General features: G+C 44.1%; 1 protein-coding gene across 8 annotated transcripts; it reads right to left on the bottom strand.

Moving 5' to 3' along the window:
• Window positions 1–5,319: 5,319 nt before the first annotated feature.
• On the bottom strand, window positions 5,320–7,274 carry LOC129463978 (septin-10-like). 8 transcript variants are annotated; one of them, XM_055244759.2, is made up of 3 exons: window positions 7,161–7,274; window positions 6,172–6,602; window positions 5,862–6,041 (listed from the first exon to the last, which is right to left on the bottom strand). In XM_055244759.2, the coding sequence occupies exons 1-3, from the start codon at window positions 7,196–7,198 to the stop codon at window positions 5,986–5,988; spliced, it is 525 nt and encodes a 174-aa protein (XP_055100734.1). In that variant the 5' UTR covers window positions 7,199–7,274; the 3' UTR covers window positions 5,862–5,985. The 8 variants fall into 8 exon arrangements, with proteins under 8 accessions (XP_055100727.1, XP_055100732.1, XP_055100733.1 ...); XM_055244756.2 differs by having other exon boundaries at window positions 6,172–7,100; window positions 7,170–7,213; XM_055244752.2 differs by adding an exon at window positions 5,320–5,711 and having other exon boundaries at window positions 5,865–7,274.
• Window positions 7,275–19,959: the final 12,685 nt, after the last annotated feature.

Genomic DNA, 19,959 nt, shown 5'->3' with positions numbered 1-19,959 from the left:
TCTTGCTTCTTTAACTGTCAAACAGTGACTGTGATTATATATATATATTCCTGGTCCAAGTGATGGGCAAGCTTCAAAGCAGATGAGGACTCCAGTCAAAACTAACTGTGCCCCCTCAGTGTTCTAGTTCTGAGGATTTGATCCCTGGTTTCTTCCTTCAATCTGCACCATCAAGAAGCATTTTTGGCCAAGCGCACTGGCTCACGCCTGTAATCCCAGCACTTTGGGAGGCCGAAGTGGGTGGATCACTTGAGGCCAGGAGTTTGAGACCAGCCTGGCCAACATGGTGAAACCTCATCTCTAACTAAAAATACCAAAATTAGCTGGGAGTGATGGCCTATGCCTGTAATCCCAGCTACTCAGGAGGTTGAGGCACAAGAACTGCTTGAACCTGGTAAGAGGAGGTTGCAGTGAGCCGAGATCATACCACTGCACTCCAGCCTGGCCAACTGAACGAGACTCTGTCTCAGAGAGAGAAAAAAAGAAAAAAATCATCCTTCTAGGCTCTGCACATAGGCCAGGTGCTAAAATCAGCATTCCAAGGGCCAGAAGGACTTCTAGAGGCATCTTTCAGGTGCTGACACTAGTTCAGAGCCTCACAGATAGCTCCAGTTTCTGCCCAAGTACCTTCAGGGCCCAGGAACTCACTACTTCCCCCAAAAAAGGTTCTTATGAACCATCGTCTCCCATCTCCACCCTCTAAAACCACCCAGTTCTTAGCTTCTGCTTTGTTTTTGCTATCAGCACTCTCTGCCTTGTATTGCTGTTATTTGGATACTTAACTGTCACACAGTGGTAAGGGCTTAGGTTTTGGAACCATTTGCGTTAGAATCCCAGCTCCGCATTTATCTTCACCATTTACCAGCCATGTGATCTTGGCAAGTTACTTAACCTCTCTGAGCCTCAGTTATCACCTATATGGAAAGGGAATAACCTTAGGGTCTATTTCAAGGATTATTCGGAGGCCTAAGGTAATGGGAGGAATCTGCTTGACATGTAGAAAGCTCTCAGTACAGCATAGATATTATTATTATTCCTCTGCTAGACTACAAAATCTCTGAGGGCAGGCACCTCTTCTTGGATATCTTTGAACCCCTCCATAACAGTGGGCAAAGTGTCTGTCAGAGGGATTTAATGAAAGTATCACACAAAAGAGGTTGTACTGAACAAGAGAGACAGGAAGCTTGGATAATTATTTGAATATCTGCAGTCATCAGAAGGCTTATAAATGTAAAGCCAAAGCTCTGCCAAAGAAATGTGTGGAGCAGAAAAGAAAACCCAGAGCAGAATGTCAAGAGCAAGGATGTGTTGGGACAGGAAATGGAGACGAGATTGGGAAAGGTCATGCAGAATCAGGTCACATTCTGGAGGGAAGAAGGAGCAAAGGCACATGATGAGTGAGTGCTAATTAAGGTGGCCGAAGAGAACAGCGTGGTGCTGTAAATGCCGGCAGAGCAAGGAGCCCTGCTGCCAGCCTGACCCAACACAGGCACGTTGATGAAAATGGAAAAGGATGGCTGGAGGTAATGATGTATTATAGATCGCAAAATCGCTAGAAGAGAGGGTTTTGAATGTTCTCATCCCAAAGAAATAATAAATGTTTAAGGTGCTGGATGTGTTAATTACCTTGATTCGATCATTACACAATGTACACTTGTACTGAAACATCACATTGTACCCCATAAGTGTGTGCAATCATGTTAATCATAAATTTAAAAATTAAATTTTTTAAAAAAGGAAAAACAATCTTTCCACCACACAAATCATTTTCTGAGCCTGCACATTGGCATTCATCTTTCCTCCTACACTTGTGACCTTAAAGAGGAAGAGTATGATTGGCAGCGTGGCAGCCTCTCGATATTTACGGACCCTAGCGCTCACTCCTGGCTTCAATGGTGTTTTCAGCTGGAGCCTCTTCCTGCCATTCCTTTCCTCTCTGCATGGCTGCTGATGCTCATCCGGGAGCAGGAAATGAGTGCATTCTTAGGCTTTTCTGCAATTAGTCTTCTAAAGAGAAAAACAAAACCAGACAAGAAAGAATACTGAAGGTTTAGGGATATTCTAAAAAACTTTTACAGGCTGGCCATTGATGGAGGCCAGTAAAGAAAGGTGGAGGCTGGCGACTCAGCCCCTCTGGATTGGGGGTTTGTGGGAATTTATCTCGGGCTCTTTTATGTTTATTCTACACTTCCAAATAACTGAAGGTTTACTTGGAGATTCCAACATGGGAGAGGAGGCCCTTGCAAACTCTTGAGTGTGCAGCGCCCCATCTTTTGGGGGGAGAAAATGGCTTTGGGAGAGCATGCAGAGGGGATAGGGCACTCAAATCTCCACCCCATAGATCACTGTGTCACCTCTCAGGTAGGGGTGTGCTGAATAAATTAAAGGTATTAGAGTAAGTTGGAAATGTGCTAGAGCCAAGTTGCAGAGGCACACTCTCAAATCCGCCTTCAGTGAAACCACGGAAATCTCCAAATACTACACATTGGGGCTTTTCTTCCCCTTCCCTGAGAATCAGCTGATAATTTACTGGCATATCACTGCATATAAACAAAATCCAAAAGGAATCACTTAACCTGCTGGACTGAACAAGGGGTTTGGCATAAAACTGGCCAGATAAACAGATAAGGCTGATTGTGTTATGTCTCCCTTCCTTAATGGAAGCCTGATAGGAATGAGGCCCACAGTGACTCAGCAGTTAGTTCCCTTTACTGCGTAGCCTTGGAAGTAATGGAGTGGGCTTTCATGATTTTGCTTCTTTCTTCTTTTCCACTGAAATGGAGGCCTCCAGTTGCAGAGCTCTCCATTGTCAGATTACGCTGCCTGATGGGCATGAAAAGTCCACAAAAGAGAATTTTCTGATGTGAGAATGGAGGGTGTTGCCTGCAACTACCCCAGATCCCTGCGGTGGCAGTTTAAGGTAGGTGGGAAGGCTCTAGACGTGTGGGACTGGAGTCTTGTGTTCTTTGCCTCAAAGCTGAATTCTGACTCCTCTTTCAGCCTTATACCAATTTCCCTTCAGTGACCATCTGCACATAGAAGTGCTATTGAGGCTGGAGAGTGGTGAGTTCAGCTTCAAGGTGCACTCTAGAGATAGGGCCTGTGTGTATTTTTGGAATTGCTCTCCATACATCCCCAAAATTGAAAGCTTCAAGGTCCACTCCACCAGCTGACCCAGTTTTTCAGCTAAAAGACCATGGCCTGGCCTCCTAAAGTCCTATGTCTATAGATTCCAGCCAGGTGGGACCCATGGTGCCCATTTTGTTAATTCCAAAGACACAGCATGGTGTAGGAGAAAAAGGACAGAATTTGGAATACAGAAGTTTGGAGTCAGACTTATGTTGAAGGCAAAATGAATCTTTCATGTCGAAGTCAGAAGGGGCCGGGGGGTTTACTGAGAAAGGGCACAAGGAGACGTTCTGAGTGATGGAAACATGTTTCCCCTTTTGGGGTGGTAGTTACACACAGTGCATCCCTTTGTCAAAATTGACCAGACTGAATACTGAAGGTCTGTGTCTTATTGAATGTAAATTATACAGCAGTTTTTAAGTCCTGGCCCTGCCTCTTATTTACCATCCAGAGAAGTTCCTCACCTCTTTGAGACTCAGTTTCTTTTTCTATTAAATGGAAGTAGTGCTTATACCCATGCTTATATCCAATAAGATCATGCAAGCAAAAGAGCTTTGTAAATGACAAAAAGCCTCGATGAGCGGATCACTCCTATCGTTATTCTTTCCATCCAGCTGCCTCCTGGAGCAGATTGTTAAGCTGATGTGAGTCTGGGCTCTGCCTCACCACTTGCCTTGGAGGTTAGTGTTTATCTATTTTAAGGAGACTCCGGAGATATCAAAATGCTGCAGAAAAGCAAATGGAATATGGATTTGCCAGGGAGAGGAGGGCGGGCTGGAAGGGAACAGCTGGGGAGAAAGCTATCAATCCAGCTCAGCAGCAGGGCCGGGCGGGTGCCGAAATGGAGTCGCTAAATGCCTGAGAGAGAATCGTGACCAGTAAAAGCAGCATGAGTTAAAAAAAAAAAAAAGAAAAGAAAAAAAATCACATCTTGCCGAACAAATTGGGTCACATTCGTGATGGAGTTAGTCACTGAGAGCACAGATGGGAAAGCAGTTTTAGGGCAAAATGCAAAAGATTTGGGGACCCTGGTGACTCAGCTGAATGTGGCAAAGGTCACTTGGGCATCCTCGCCTGGGTTGGGGGTTAAATAAAGGCTCTTCCTGTGGCTCCTGCTATGAGTCTTATCATACTTTTGATTTGAACTTGAACTTGATCTTTACTCCTAATGGCACCACAAGCTACCTTTTTTTTTTTTTTTGAGGCAGGGTCTTGCTCTGTTGCCCTGGTGTTGCCCAAGCTCACTGCAACCTCAACTTCCTGGGCTCAAGCAATCCTCCAACCTCAGCCTCTCAAGTGGCTGGGACTACAGGCACGTACCACCATCATGCCTGGCTAATTTTTTTTTTTTTTTTTTTTTAGTAAATATATATATGTTTTATTTGTCAAGAGTAAATGTCAGTTTTATTTAGAATATTCAAATACAAAAAATGAAAATTTATATATCTATGACTGGTAAGAAATGTTAGAAATCATTAAAATGTTCTGAGAATACCAGTAAGGCACTGAATGCAAATACCACCTGAAATATGAATTATGTGCATTTTTATATCTTTAATATTCAGATGTTCATCGTTATTTTCTTAAAAAATATTTTTAATAAGATGATTCAACCTTATTATTTTTCCCCTGGAAGACAGAGTTTAAACAAGTGTGTAATGAAAAGTTTTCCTAATGAAAGCTGTGATACACTCATGCTCAAAGGTACTTTATCCTTAGGAAAAAAGAGTTTATATATCTGGATGTTTTAACTTTTAAAGATATTTTGTTTCACCGCAGTAATACATCAGCCATAATAAGGCATAATAAAGCACGAAGTCATCATATTAAATAATCTGACACAAAAGCTTAAGATCGTATCACCAATTGGGTAACTATATCAAAAATTTTTAAGTTCTATAAAACTATTAAGAGGTTAGAGTTTTGGCTCTATAATACATCCCAAAACGTATTCCCCCAAATTTTTAGTATATGTAAAAAAGATTCATCTTGGAATATAAATGTAATCAGATAGCCACGATATTAATGGGTTCTGTATTTTCAATGGCACTGACACTTTGCTCTTTGGTATAATGCACTGCAGTGACAATAGCTTGGTAGCAAGAGAAAAGATTTAGATTCATCACGAAACAGCAACTTAAAAATTTCTAACAACAGTGAATATATATGAATATATAGATATAAGCTGAGTATCCCTTATCCAAAATGCTAGGGACCAGAAGTGTTCTGGAGTTCAGGTTACGGAATATCTGCGTATACACAGTGGGACCCGACTCTAATTACATAATTCATGTTTCACATCCACCTTATACATATAGCCTGAAAGTAATTTATACAACATTTTAAATAATTTTGTGTAAGAAACAAAATCTTATTTAAACCGAACCATCAGAAAGCAAAGGTGTCAGGTGGGGAATTTTCCACTTGTGGGATCAAGTCAGTGCTCAAAAAGATTCAGATTTTGAAGCTTCTGAATTTCAGATTTTGAATTAGAGATGCTCAACTTGTAGTATCATTCACTCTGGCTTACGTATTGACCTTGTACTTGAAAGTACTTTTCCATAAATATCAGTAACTGTGGCCGTTCACCAAATATAGAAGTGATAAAACAAATAAAAACAGCAAAATCAAAGCACACTTCCAGTTTTTTTTTTTAATAAAGTTTGTTTGCGATGATGACCTTCTGTGCTCTGGAACTTCTGTTTTACAGAACATTGGAGTTCTTACGGTCATCGTCCTTCCTCAGGTTGCTGCCTGTTGCCAGAAAGGACTGGCTGTGAAATATCTCGGAGGTAGCTTTCTTTTTAGAGAAAGCAATTATTTCTTCTTCCAAAAGTCTTCTCTTTTCTTCAAGCTTCATTCTCTCTTCTTGGTGAAGTCTCTTAAGGTGCTCAAATTTGGCCTGTAGCTCTCTCTCAGCTTCTTTCAATATGGCTTCTTTCTCCTTTTCTCGCTGCACAAACATCTGCTTCATTTCTTCTTCCTTCCTCTGACGTTCACCATGGAACTCACGTCTTTTGGCTTCATAGATCTCTTGAAGACTGACCAGCTTGTTTTCTGGGCCCACATCTGTAAAGCCCATTTCCTCCAGTTTGCAGCGCCTGTAAAGCTCATAGTGCCTGGTATGGGTCTGCTCTCGCAGGTCCTCCGTATTTGTACAAATGAGCATTTCCTGCAGCTTTACAAAGCCACAGTGGTTTTCATTTTCCACTTGTACAACACCCCAAGGGTACTGGCCAGCTTTGACCATCTCGTTTCCGACTTTCACCTCATCCATACTTCCCACAGCAGCAAACGGCAACTGTCCATTCATTGCAGCATTGACCTTAGCAATAGTGTCATCATCCATTGGGAACTGGTATATCTGGAGGCCGTTGCTGACCAATTCACTCATGAGCTTGATCTTAAACTTCTGTAATTCAGTTTTAGAAACCGTATCTGCTTTGGCAATCACTGGTATAATGCTTACCTTGCTGTCAAGGTTCTTCATGGTTAAGAGATCAAGTGTCTTCAGAGAGTGGCCTGTCGGTGAAATGAAGTAGAGGCACACATGGATGTGAGAATCATGGTAGGTAAAGGGAGAACGCTTAATCTTCAGTTCTTCTTGGAAATAGGCCTCAAACTGATCATCTATGTAGTCAACTATCGGTTGGTAGCTCTCTTCTTTATTTATTTGGTCACCAAATCCCACTGTAGTCACAATGGTCAATTTCAATTGAACATTACTTTCCTGGAGTTCGTATGTCTGAGCTTTAAGTTTAACATTTGGGCAAAAATGTGAGGATTCATAGTCTTCAAAATTAGTATTAAACAATGTGTCAATCAGTGTTGATTTTCCAGTTCCAGTTTCCCCCACACAGAGAATATTAAAGCAGAAACCTTGCTGAATGGATCTGTTCACCAGCTGATCAGGCAAACTCTCAAAACCAACATGGCCAGACATAGTCAACGAACGAATGTTTTCTCTTTTTCTCTGTTCATCATCTGATCCTTGTGAAGACATACAAGTTGTTTTCGTTGCCATGTGAGACTGAAAGAGCAGGTGCCGCGCCATCTCGGAGGAGGCCATGGTCGCGGGCCGGGGCACGGCGAAGCGGCTGTATCAGCCCGGCCCCGAGCGGCTGGTCCCAGCGACGGCGGCCGGAAGGCGGGAGAGCTGCAGCAACGGGCGGGGCGCGAGGCTAGGCTGCCTCGGCGACCATGCCTGGAGAATTTTTAAAATATTTTTTTGTAGAGACGAGGGTCTCGCTACATTGCTCAAGCTGGTCTTGAGGCTCACCTCAGTCTCCCAAAGAGCTGAGATTGCAGGCATGAGACACTGAGTCTGGCCTACAAACTAGCTTTACATCAGAATCAAGAGCACAGTGTACAGTTTTAAACAGGAAAATCTTAGAGAGAAGTCAAGTTAAGTGGAGGCTGAGAAAGCAGGAAGGCCATTCTGGAGTTCACCCTTGGAATTCAAGTGGGAGAGGACAACTACGTGAACCCAGCCAAGCTTCTTCATGATTATGCCGGCAAAGTCCTTTCAGTTTAGAAACTTTTAACCCCAGAGCCAATGTCCTTTGACAATAAAATCCTATAAGATGATTGAACAGTGTCAAAGTAAATGTTAAATTGTTAGCCACTAAAATAAAGTTAAAATAGGGAAAGATTTAACAGGAAGAAATAATCTAAAAGAGAAATCTGATGTGCGAAATTTTGATTTTATCCTCATTATAAACATTTTGGTGCTTTCTGCTAGCTATTTCTGCCAAGAAATGTGATATGTTGAAAAAGAAGAGGAAATGTACTCTCTCTAGATGCTGTGACTATAAAAGTCTGTTTAAAATGATAGGAATCAGTCAAGGTTCTCCCAGTGACCAAGGTTATAAAATTAGAATCTTAAACTACCAAATCAGGGTGAGAAAAAAAATCTTCAACAAAAGCAACATCTAAATTTATTTCATTATAATTTCCATTATCCCACAATGTTTGCGTTTTCTCTGGACACAACAAATTTCTTTCTTTCTTTCTTTCTTTCTTTTTTTTTTTTTTTGTTTGAGACGGAGTCTCACTCTGTTGCCAGGTTGCAGTGAGGTGGTGCGATCTCAGCTCGCTGCAACCTCCACCTCCCGGGTTCAAGCGATTCACCTGCCTCAGCCACTTGAGTAGCTGGGACTACAGGTGTGCGCCACCACACCCAGCTAATTTTTGTATTTTTAGTAGAGACGGGGTTTCACCATGTTGGCCAGGATGGTCTCAATCTCTTGATCTCGTGATCTGCCCGCCTCGGCCTCCCAAAATGTGGGGATTACAGGCGTGAGCCACCGCGCCCAGCCCACACATGGAATTTCTTATGTTGTTAATTCCCTACCCTAAAATACATCCTTATTGGAGCAAAGCAAGGGATTGAGGAGAGATCAGGTGGGGTGAGGGGCACCGTGAGAAGGCGGGGCATCTTTCCTGCAACCTCTGAATCTGAGAGATGCCAACAGTGCATCAATATATCAATGTCAATACCCAGGATGCTGAATGAAGCCTAGGTTGGAGGATCCTTCCAAACCCAGGTCTTTGTCTTGCTGGAAATCTTGTGCCTCTTATCCTCTGCCATCCTGTCTCCCACCTCAACACTTTAGCTCTACTGCTCCGTTAATTAGCACATGGAGTCTGAGGTTGGGCCTTTTGCATCTGGACACTGGCTTCATATGGTTCCTCAACCCCCTTTGTTCCCAGGTCTTCAGGAACCATGTAAGATGCAACCTCTCCCCTAGGTCTCTTGTGGGCAGGGACCCCTTAGAGGATTTCTCCTTCCAATGCCCTGGCTTTGGGGATGACAGACTTGGGTTTGACTTGGCTCCATCCCTTATTGGCCGGTAAGATAAGCTCTGTGAACGCTGATTTCCCTGCCTTGGAGGGTGGCACACTGACAGAAGTAGCTGATACCCATGAGCTGTAGTTAGCTACTCAACACTTTTGGCAGTGACTTGATGGGAGAGCTTGATGGCAAGTTGCCCAATAGGTGACAGGAAACCAATGGGTGTGAACTAAGAAGAGGGATCCACAATCTCCAGTCATGAATTTGGGACATGACTGGGATAGCCCAAAACAAAGGCTGTGTTCTTGTCCCAGATCAGCTTTCCAAGTGCAGGATTGTGACTTGTGGTTCAATGGCAACACGTGTGAAATAGATTTAGGAGTGTCTGGTCCACAGTGAACTTCTAGTGGGGACTGGGACAGGACAGGGTAATCTGGGTCAGAGTTCTTCGGTTGCAAGCAGCTGAAATGGACTCTAAATCAGAAAAGGGATTTTTCTGGAAAGGTATAGAATAGTTGTTGCATGCTGAAGAACCAAGCTGCAGGAAAAAGAGGACACCCCTCACAACCCGGTCCTGAAATGGTGTCATCAGAACTTCTCTGTTCCACTGTTTTCTGTCACATTTTTCTTCCAAATGCTCAAGACTCTGGAAGCCAGAATCTTAAGGCTTAAACTGGGTTCTGTGTGCTACCGTCCTCTGAGTAGGAGGGGCGGGGAGAACCAAGACTTCTCAGAATAAGGAAGAACAGCTCTCTAATGAGAAATCAGAGTGCTTTTACCCAAAAAAGTGGGAGGGTTTGCTTGACAGGCCAAAGCAAGGGATCTCCGGGATGCTGATTTTAGAAAGGCGCACAGAAAAACAGGGAGATGATTCCACCCTACTCCTTCCTGGTCAAGATCGGGCCGAGTTCTGGGCAACACACTTTCAGAGACTTTTGACTGCTTGGAGTGAGAAGGGATAGGTTCGAAAACAGCAATTAAGATGCAAATATCTGAAAAACATGACACACAAGCAAGGTTGAGAGAACTGAAGTGATCGAACCCAAAGAAGAGAAGACCAAGTTGGCATCTAATTGCAGCCCTCAGGCTCTGTGAGGCTTAGAATGTAGATGGACGACAATTTTGTATTCACTGGTTGTGAAAGAAAGACCTAAAATCAAGAAACAGGAACAGATTAAAGAGGAACATATTTTATCCCATTATATGTAAGATCTTTCCAAGGAATGAAATGAACTGAGTTGTAAGGTAGGGAACTTCCCATTTCTGGGAAACCTCGGATGCTCAGTTACCTTTAGCAATAAGCGCACTCCTCACAATGGATCACAACACACTTGGGCGCCATGGCCCTGCTGCTGAAGATGCTGACCTAATAGTCATGGTGATTCAGGGCCAGAAACTGCACTCCCCATTTGGCCACATCTGCCAAAGAGCACTTTTCTGAATGTGGAGTTCCAGACATGGGCAATGTGAGTGATGATGGGGAGAACAGGAAAGGACTCCTCTGTACCCCTAACCACCTGCCCAGGCCCTACGTGGTGCAAGCCTGCCATGCGGAGTGCCTTACGTGACAGCGCTGCTTCACCAGAGGACTTCTTTTGGGATGTGTTGCATTGACCCACTTCCTTCTATACACCTTCCAATGGGAATGACATGACATCTTACTTTATCTCTGAACAATATTTAATAAATACATACTGAGTCTCTACGGTGATACCTGTGATTAGGAAACTAGAGTATACATATTTCAAAACATCATGCCGTACATGATAAATATATACTTTTTTGTCACTTAAAACATAAAAATAAATAAAAAGGAAGCTAGGGTATCAGAGTTGGAAGGGCCTTTTGTGATCAGTGTGTTTACAATGCTTGAATATACCCAGTGGCATTTCTGACAAGTTGATTTGTAGCCTGGTCTTGATTCCTTTCTGAAACTCACAACCTCCTAAAGTCGTCCACAATACCACTTGAGTGGTTTTGGTTGCTAAAATTCTTTCTTACTGTAGGCTAAAATCTACTCACAATTTGGCCATATCTATCAAAATTTAAAATGCACATACCCTTTGACCAGCATTCTACCTCTAACAATTTATCCTACAGATATAGTTCCCATGGGCTCAAAGACATGTGTACAAAGATATTCATTGCAGCAAAGGGCTGGAAATAATTTAAACGTTTGACCAGGGGACTGATGAAATAAATTATGGAATATCTGTACTGTGAGAAACCAAGAGGCTGTTAAAAAAATTAAACCATTCTCATGCACTGACAGGGAAAAATCTAAAATTCATGTTGATTTGTGAGAAAGAGAGACTAGCTAAATAATATGTAGAGAATAATTCCATTTATGTGATAGAAAAAAAGGAGATACATGAACATATGCTTAGGTTGTATATGGAAAGATACTGGTAACTGTTTGCCTCTGCTGAGGGCATCTATGGTAACCGGTTTCAGGGGTAGAAGGAAGAATTTTAGGTTTATACATGTATGTATATATGTATGTGTGTATATATATATATATATATATATATATATATATATATATATATTTTCTTTTTTAGACAGAGTCTTGCTCTGTCACCTAGGCTGGAGTGCAGTGGTGCCATCACAGCTCACTGCAGCCTCGACCTCCCCGTGCTTAAGTGATCCTCACACCTCAGCCTCCCAAGTAGCCGGGATCACAAGTACGTGCCACCACACGCTGCTAGTTTTTGTAGTTTTTGTAGAGATGAGGTTTTGCCATGTGGCCCAGACTAGTCTCAAACTCCTGGGCTCAAGTGATCTGCCCACTTCAGCCTCCCAAAGTGCTGAGATTACAGACATGAGCCACCATGCCTGGCTGCATGTATATATCGCAATTTTTTTTTTAACTCTGTGCATGTATCATTTTAAAAACTTCTTTAAAAACCTGCCCTCTTAAATCCTAGCATAGGGTCCACCTGGTTCTACTTCATAAAGCTGTGCAGAACACCTCTGATCTTTCTTCTGTAACAGCATGCATTTGCAAACTTCTACCATGGGCCCTTTATACCCCGTCTTCTACAGGTTAAACAAACACAGTTCTTTACATCAATGCTTCCGTCCCTGGCCATCTGGTCTCCTGTCCCCTCCAGACCCAAAACCATGGGCTGTGCTGCAGCAAGATGAGGGTGTACTCAGTGCACTGAGGCCCACGTACCATGAGAGATGGCGAGTGATATCAGGGAGAGGAACATCTGCAGAGGCAGCACTGCCCTGGAAGGCCCTGTCCCAAGCAGTAGTGGGAGCATCTGGAAGCAGTGAATAAGGAGTGTGGGCTGGGCTGGGATGGAGGGGAGGCTAAGCATGCAGACACCAGCTTTGCTAAGCTGTGCAGTGCATAAGGGTCCCCCTAAAGGGACTAGTTTGCTAGAATAAAAGAGAAAAACCAGAATCTCCTACATTTACATGGCTACTTTATAATTCTCAAGGCATTTTTTACAAACTGCATTACATTTGTTACTTATCACAGTGCTTTAAGTTAGGTATTCAGGAATTATTTTTCTCATTTCAGGAGAAAGCCTTGGCCAGAGAGTTTAAGGATTTGGGGCTGGGCACAGTGGCTCGTGCCTGTAATCCTAGCACTTTGGGAGGCCAAGGCAGGAGGATCACTTGAGGCCAAGGCAGGAGGATCACTTGAGGCCAAGAGTTTGAGACCAGCCTGAGCAACATAGTGAGACTCCCATTTCCAAAAATAAAAAAATTAGGCCTGGCACAGTGGCTCACGCCTGTGATCCCAGCAGTTTGGGAAGCTGAATCAAGAGGATCACTTGAGGCCAGGAGTTTGAGCCCAGCCTGGTCAACATAGTGAGACTTTATCACTACAGAAAGTTTTTATTTCTTTATTTATTTGAGACAGGGTCTCGATTTGTCACTTAGGCTGGTGTGGAGTGTGCGATCACAGCTCACAGCAGCCTCAACCTCCTGGGTTCAAGCCATCCTCCCACCTCAGCCTCCTGAGTACCTGGGACTACAGGCATACACCACCGTGTCTGGCTAAATTTTTGTACTTTTTGTAGAGACAGGGTTTTGCCATGTTGCCCAGCCTGGTCTCTAGCTCCTGGGCTCAAGCAATCTGCCTGCCTCAGCCTCCCAGAGGCCTGGAGCTACAGGCGTGAGCCACTGCTCTTGGCCATTTTTAATTTAAGAGGCAGAGTCTCGCTTTATTACCCAGGCTGGAGTGCAGTACCCTTACTGCAACCTTGAACTACTGGGCTCAAGCCATCCTCCCACCTCAGCCTCTCAAGTAGCTGGGACTACAGGTGTGCGTCACCATGCCCAGCTGACTGAGCTACCACCATGCCACTGCATGCCAGTTGTGACAAAGTGAGACCCTGTCTCTAAAAAATAATTAAATAAAATGTTTAATGGTGTTCTGAGTCCTTACTTCATGGACCCTTTCCACTATGCAGCCTGCCACTGATTTCATATAAAGACAAAATCGAAAGAGATCCTTTGCTAAATTATCCCAAGTCTTACAATATGGAAAGATTGGAAAATGTTTTCTATCGAGATAGAGGAAAGTGACTGGATGATTTTGCCAGATCATCATGCATATTGGTGAGTTCCAAGGCCCCACCTCCACCCCATAAGACCCTAGGTTAGGCAGCAACACTGGGAGACCCCTTTGTTTCCATTGGCCACAACTGGGCCTGCCTCTACCAAAGGGTAAGAGACCAGTTAAGCTTCTCATGTTGGGGAAAGACAAGTCCCCTCCCTATGGCTGCATAGAAGGAGTTCAGTGTATCCTTAGGGCCGAGGGCATCCGTGGCCTGGGCCTTATACCTTGGGGAATCTCTGTTCTGCAGGGTCTAGATGCTCAGAGTGGCAGCTGAGAGGCAGGAAGGAAGAGGTGAAGAGGGCCACTGGCAGCCCCGGTTACAAAATTGGGGTATCAGATGCCCCCAGCCAGCCTAGGATATGCACGTCGCCCAGGCCTGGCTCTTTCCTGCAGTCGGCACACGTCCGGGAGGCTGCTTGTCAGCCTCTGGTAACTTTATTTTCCCCTTTTAGGATGTTCTCCCTGGCCATTTTAACCTAATGGATCAGGATAAACAGGGAAGCAGAAGCAAGAGCACATAGGAGCATTTCCTTGTACGCTGGAGCACCAGGGTCCCCCAGGGAATAAGAAAAGGGCTTCTCTTCTTGCTCATAGGAAAATACATTTTACTAGGAGAGATACTCTCTGGTGTTCTGAACCGGCAAACACTGGGCCAGGGAGAAAGGAGGCCAGGAGAGGAAAGTGGAGAGGTTTCTGCTAGAAGTTGGGCCTTCGGGCCACTCACTGATAGATCTGGTTGCAGGGGGGGATATTTAAAATGTTTAACGGGCAGGCCTGACCCATCAGACCTGTCACTGCAGGGCCTCCAGAGTCAGCTCCTGGAGGCCCCCTGCTGGGCCGTATATGCCCCCGTTTGGTTGCAGAATGGTGGGGTAGGTGTCGGGGCTCCAGGGCAGGGGCCAGGGCCTGGGCTGCTTACCACCCAGTGTGGAAGCATTTCTATGTGAGCACAAGGTGTGGCTGCAGCCTTTCACAGCAGCTGAAAGTCAGCCCTGGTGGGGTTAGCAGCCGGTGGTCCTGCTGGCCTCTCAGGGTGCCTGGCACTCCCTAAATGCTTATTCCAAATCATGCCAGCCTCGTGCAGATCCCAGGCAGAATTGCAAGCAAAAGACTTGTTTGCAGAATTGCAAAATTCTCCCATCCAGAGCCAGGCCATGCACAAATGTCCCAGTGTATGGTGGGGTGGCCTCTTTGCCTGCAGTAACTCATGTGCAGTTCTGATATGAGGAGCAAGCAGTTCTTGCTTTATCAGGAGGAATCTTCCTCTCCCTTTATCACCCTCTGGTTCCAGGATACCGTGTACATTTCCGCCCCCACTGCCTCGCAGCTGGAACACACTGTCAGAATGGATGCCTCATTGCATCAGGAATCCAGAGCTCTTCGCCTGTAAAACAGGAGGGGTGGGCTTCCAGAACCACTAACAGATGTCTAAGTGAAAAAAACTCCACACCTGCCCAACCGCCAGCTTCCTTTCTCATTCTTGAGGGCTCCCAGTAACAAGACATTAGAAAAATGTGTTGTGCGAGCTGCGGTTTCCACTTTCCCTGAAGCCCAGCTATCTAATCTCCTGGGAGTGAGAAATCCGGCAGCGAATTGTCTAAGATGGGAGGCAAGAGGTGCCATGGGAGGCCATGTACATGTTGCCCAGGAGATCTGGTTGCCCAGGATGCCTGCTTCTGCAAACCCAACCGGGGATGACAGCATGCGCTGGCTAAGGCCGGTCTTGACAGAGAAGCCCATGAAAATCCCTGCTGGTTGTCTCAGTCTGAAAACTTCTGTTCTGATGACGCTTGACATGGCAAAGCTTTTTTTCATTATTTTTATGTTTATACATATTATTTTTTGCCCTTTATTTTTCCTTTTTGAGACAGAGTCTCCCTCTCTCTCCCAGGTTGGAGTGCAGTGGCGCAATCTCCACTCACTGCAACCTCCGCTTCCCAGGTTCAAGCAATCCTTGTGTCTCAGCCTCCTGAGTAGCTGGGGTTACGGGCGCACGCCACTACACTAATTTTTTTTTTTTGTATGTTTTAGTAGAGATAGGTTTCACCATGTTTGCCAGGCTGGTCTGGAACTGCCAGCCTCAAATGATCTGCCCTCCTCAGCCTCCCAAAATGCTGGGATTACAGGCGTGAGCCACTGTGCCCGGCCTATTTCTACATATTATTTTTACTTCTAATCCATATATATAGTTTTAAAATTCAGCTATTTACAAGCTTTAGTAAAAATTCATAGCCTTGTAGCCTCCTGCCCCACCCATTCTTGCCTTCAGGTACTGCTGCCCAGAGTCAGCCACTGTCTATGACTCCTGATATTTGCAGCAATCATTCCAAATGATGTGCTTATAGAGTTGTATCTTTCTAAACTTTAGAAATGATCTCCTGACTTACTGGAAGATGAAGAGGTAGCTTTTTCCTCCTCCCCCCAGGACGTACTTGTTCCTCACTTAGGAACAGAGTTCCTGTATTTCTTCCTATTTTAGATGCATGCCTTTGATTATAAGGTTTGCCATTATTTTATGAGGTACTACAAAAGCAGAGAAGTGCAAGTAAAGTATGATGCACGTAAACTATGATGCAACACTTTCTCATCGCATTGACTAAAAAATGTGTTCTGATTTCCAAAATGTTAAAATGGGAAAAATATGTGCATTTTAGAACATTACGAATTACAGGATAGCACATCTTCTGATAAAATCCCTGGTCAGTATTTGTATTATTTTGCCTATGTAAATACTGTCTGCAGTGTACTGCGTTTACATTTCTGCTCATGTATATCTTTTCTCCTCGGGAGTTAATAATTGCCTTGTCTTTTTTAATTCATAGGGTTTTTTTTTTTTTGGCATTTATGAGTAATTCATTCCCAAGCTCTCCTCAATGTGGTGAACACACTAGTAATCTTGCCATTGCATTTCTCTTCCTGTGCAGACATCCTCCGGGAACTATCCTTCTGCTTCAAACTCAGGCTGGTTTCTCCTCAGATCCACTGTAGTTACAGCCCAGATTTCAGCATCCTCCTGGAAATCATTTTTCCTTCTCTCCTGTGTTACATTCCCTGTTTCCTAGAGCTTGTATCTTTTTGTTGGTTAATTCTTTGTTTTATTGGAGCACATCCTCTAGTAGCTTCCTGAGAAAGGGTTCGTGGCAGCTAAATATTTGGAGACCTTGTAAATGTCCCTTGCACTTGTCTGGACATAGAACTCAACTTCAGGAATAATTTTTCTTCATGTTAGGGGCTTTCTTCAAATGTCTGGTGATTTACTGTTGACACTCAAGTGACATGTGCATGAGTGAAGCTTGTCAACCAGTGGGCTCATTGTCAGGTGATTCAGTGGAGATCCGGATGTTTCATTAAGGAACCCACTAGGTCATTCTCTATAAGTCTTTTTTCTCCGACTGGTCAGCTTCCCTAATGATGAATCCTCGAATCTTCTGCCCATGGGGTAGAACCCTCATTGCCAGCATTCTGGGATCTAAGAGGGGGAAGGAGGCTGTGGTGTCCTATAATCCAGAGTGCAGCTGGGTGCAGTGGCTCACTCAGGAGTCCCAGCCCCTTGGGAGGCTGAGGCAGGAGGTCTGCTTGAGACCAGGAGTTCAAGACCAGCCTGGGCAACATAGTGAGACCCTGTCTCTGCAAAATACGAAAATTAGCTGGGCATGTTGGCATGTTCCCATGGTCCCAGCTACTCAGGAATTTGAAGCTGCGGGGAGGCACGATCATGCCATTGTACTTTAGCCTGGGTGACAGCAAGACAAAACGACGATGACGATAAAGCACAGAGTGTCTTTTAATTCCGTTTCTATTGTGTCACATGCTGGGTCTCGGTTGTGCCTGGTGTCCTTGAGTCCAGTCCCTCTCGGATTCAACCTTTCCTCCTGAGGCTGGGCAGGGACAGTGGTGTGACAGTGCAGCTGTGCATAGGCGTACATAGGGATGGAAATAAATGTGGAGTCTTATAGCTCCATGTACAAATTCTCAACACATTTGTTTTCAGCACACCTGCACTCATGTTCTGCACAGAGGGAACCAATTTCTGCTTTTTCTAAGATTCTGTGGTGTAGCTGATTTACTTCTTACAGATTTCTCTCCCTTTGAGCTTAGGCTACAGCTTTATCTTCTCTGCTAAATTAGTTGCTTCTCATTCATCTGCTTTTTTTTTTTATTTCCATAACATTGTTAACATTTTTATCTACTGTTGTCTCTGTTCCTATTTTCTCTTTATACTTATGGGTCTAGGCAGTGGTGTGCTGGTAAGTGCTTGACAAAACAGCTCTTGCGGGGAAGGGAGGAACCCTGAGTGGTAGCAGTCCAATTTCTGTGGTGTAAATATTCCTAATGTGGCTAATTTCAAGGCACCAAAAGGACATCCCTGAACATGCAGTTGGAAAGAAAAGCAAAGTAGCACACCATTATCCAGATGGTTTCTGGCTTAAAATGGTTCCACTTAACGATTTTTTGACTTTACGATGGTGTGAAAGTGATGATACACATTCAGTAGAAACAGTACTTCAGTACAGTATTCAGGAAATCACATGAGATATTCAACACTTTATTATAAAATAAGCTATATGTTACATGATTTTGCCCAACTGTAGGCTAATGTAAGTGTTCTGAGCTCGTTTAAGGTAGGTTAGGCTAAGCTCTGATGTTCAGTAGGTTAGGTGTATTAAATGACTTTCTGGTGTATGATACTTTCTTTCTTTCTTTCTTTCTTTCCTTCCTTCCTTCCTTTCTTTCTTTTTTGAGATGGAGTCCTGCTCCGTCACTCAGGCTGGAGTGCAGTGGCACAATCTCGGCTCAAATGCAACCTTCGCCTCCTGGGTTCAAGCAATCTTCTGTCTCAGCCTCCTGAGTAGCTAGGACTACAGGCACCTGCCACCATACGCAGATAATTTTTGTATTTTTAGTAGAGACAGGGTTTCACCATAGTAGTCAGGCTGGTCTTGAACTCCTGACCTCAGGTGATCCACATGCCTCAGCCTCTCAAGGTGCCAGGATTACAGGTGTGAGCCACCGTGCCTGGCCTGATTTATGATCTTTTCAACTTAAAATGAGTTTATCATAAGTCAAGAAGCATCTGTGTAATATTTCCATTATACACATACAGTAGACATGAACAATAGAAAAAAGTAACCTCAACAGAATATATAATTATAAAAATATTATGAAGTGACGAGTATTGAGATTTTATTAGCTTTATTTATTTATTTATTTATTTAGATGGAGTTTCTCTCTATCGTCCAGGCTGGAATGCAGTGGTGTGATCTCGGCTCACTGCAACCTCTGCCTCCCAGTTTAAGCGATCCTCATGCCTCAGCCTCCTGGGTAGCTGAGATTACAGGCACCTGCCACCATGCCTGGCTAAATTTTGTATTTGTAGTAGAGACAGGATTTCACTATGTTGGCCAGGCTGGTCTCAAACTCCTGACCTCAGGTGACCCGCCTGTCTTGGCCTCCCAAAATGCTGGGATTATAGGTGTGAGCCACCCCACCTGGCCTTTATTAACTTTATTTTTAACATAATTTTAAAAATTGTAAGCCTATATAGTTTAGTCTTTTAAATAGCTATGTGCAACAACCAGCTAGCAAAATTCCCGACAATTTAACAATCAGTTCTCAAAAGTCAGTGTCAGTTGGCCCTAACGCACCACTGGGTTTATGCCTTTGTAATGGTTTTCTTATCTTTTTAGTATATTAATCAATTGTTTTTAAATTTATTTCTCTATAGCATACAGTTACCTCTCCTCACATATTGTTAACACATTGGTAATCCATCCAAAATTCACGTTGTCTAATTGTAGCTCTCAAACTGTGGTGAAGAAAAGATGACACCTCAGTAGAATGAGATGATGCTTGACACAAGGGATAAATAAAAGGGTTAAAATAAAATGAGGTGAGGCGAGGTCATCAGTATCCACAGGTGGTCAAAGAAAAGTGGTGTCAACACGATTGGGCAGGAGGAGATTGATACAGTTACTGCCTTGTCCCAGCAACACAATTGCTAGCAATACAGTTGCTAGGACAAGGTAGTAACAGTATCAACCTTCCTGTTCCCATTTAATCTCAGCTTTTTTTGTTTTTTGGGATTTTTTTTTTTTTTTTTTTTTTTTTTTTTTTTTTTTTTGAGACGGAGTCTCGCTCTGTCGCCCAGGCTGGAGTGCAGTGGCGCAATCTCGGCTCACTGCAAGCTCCGCCTCCCGGGTTCACGCCATTCTCCTGCCTCAGCCTCTCCGAGTAGCTGGGACTACAGGCGCCCGCCACCACGCCCGGCTAATTTTTTTGTATTTTTAGTAGAGACGGGGTTATCACCGTGGTCTCGATCTCCTGACCTTGTGATCCGCCCGCCTCGGCCTCCCAAAGTGCTGGGATTACAAGCGTGAGCCACCGCGCCCGGCCAAATTTTGTTTTGGAGATGGAGTTTCACTCTGTCGCACAGGCTGGGCACGATCTCGGCCCACTG

This window comes from Symphalangus syndactylus, chromosome 15, assembly GCF_028878055.3.
Source record: "Symphalangus syndactylus isolate Jambi chromosome 15, NHGRI_mSymSyn1-v2.1_pri, whole genome shotgun sequence".
In the NCBI taxonomy this organism is placed as follows: domain Eukaryota; kingdom Metazoa; phylum Chordata; class Mammalia; order Primates; family Hylobatidae; genus Symphalangus; species Symphalangus syndactylus.
This window is presented reverse-complemented; position numbering and strand designations above follow the sequence as displayed.

Coding starts and splice junctions, on each gene's coding strand:
- LOC129463978 (XM_055244752.2), bottom strand. CDS start 7,198: ATGGCCTCCTCCGAGATGGCGCGGCACCTGCTCTTTCAGTCTCACATG. Junction 5,712..5,864: donor GGCAGCAACCTGAGGAAGGA/CGATGACCGTAA, acceptor ATTTGGTGAACG/GCCACAGTTACTGATATTTA.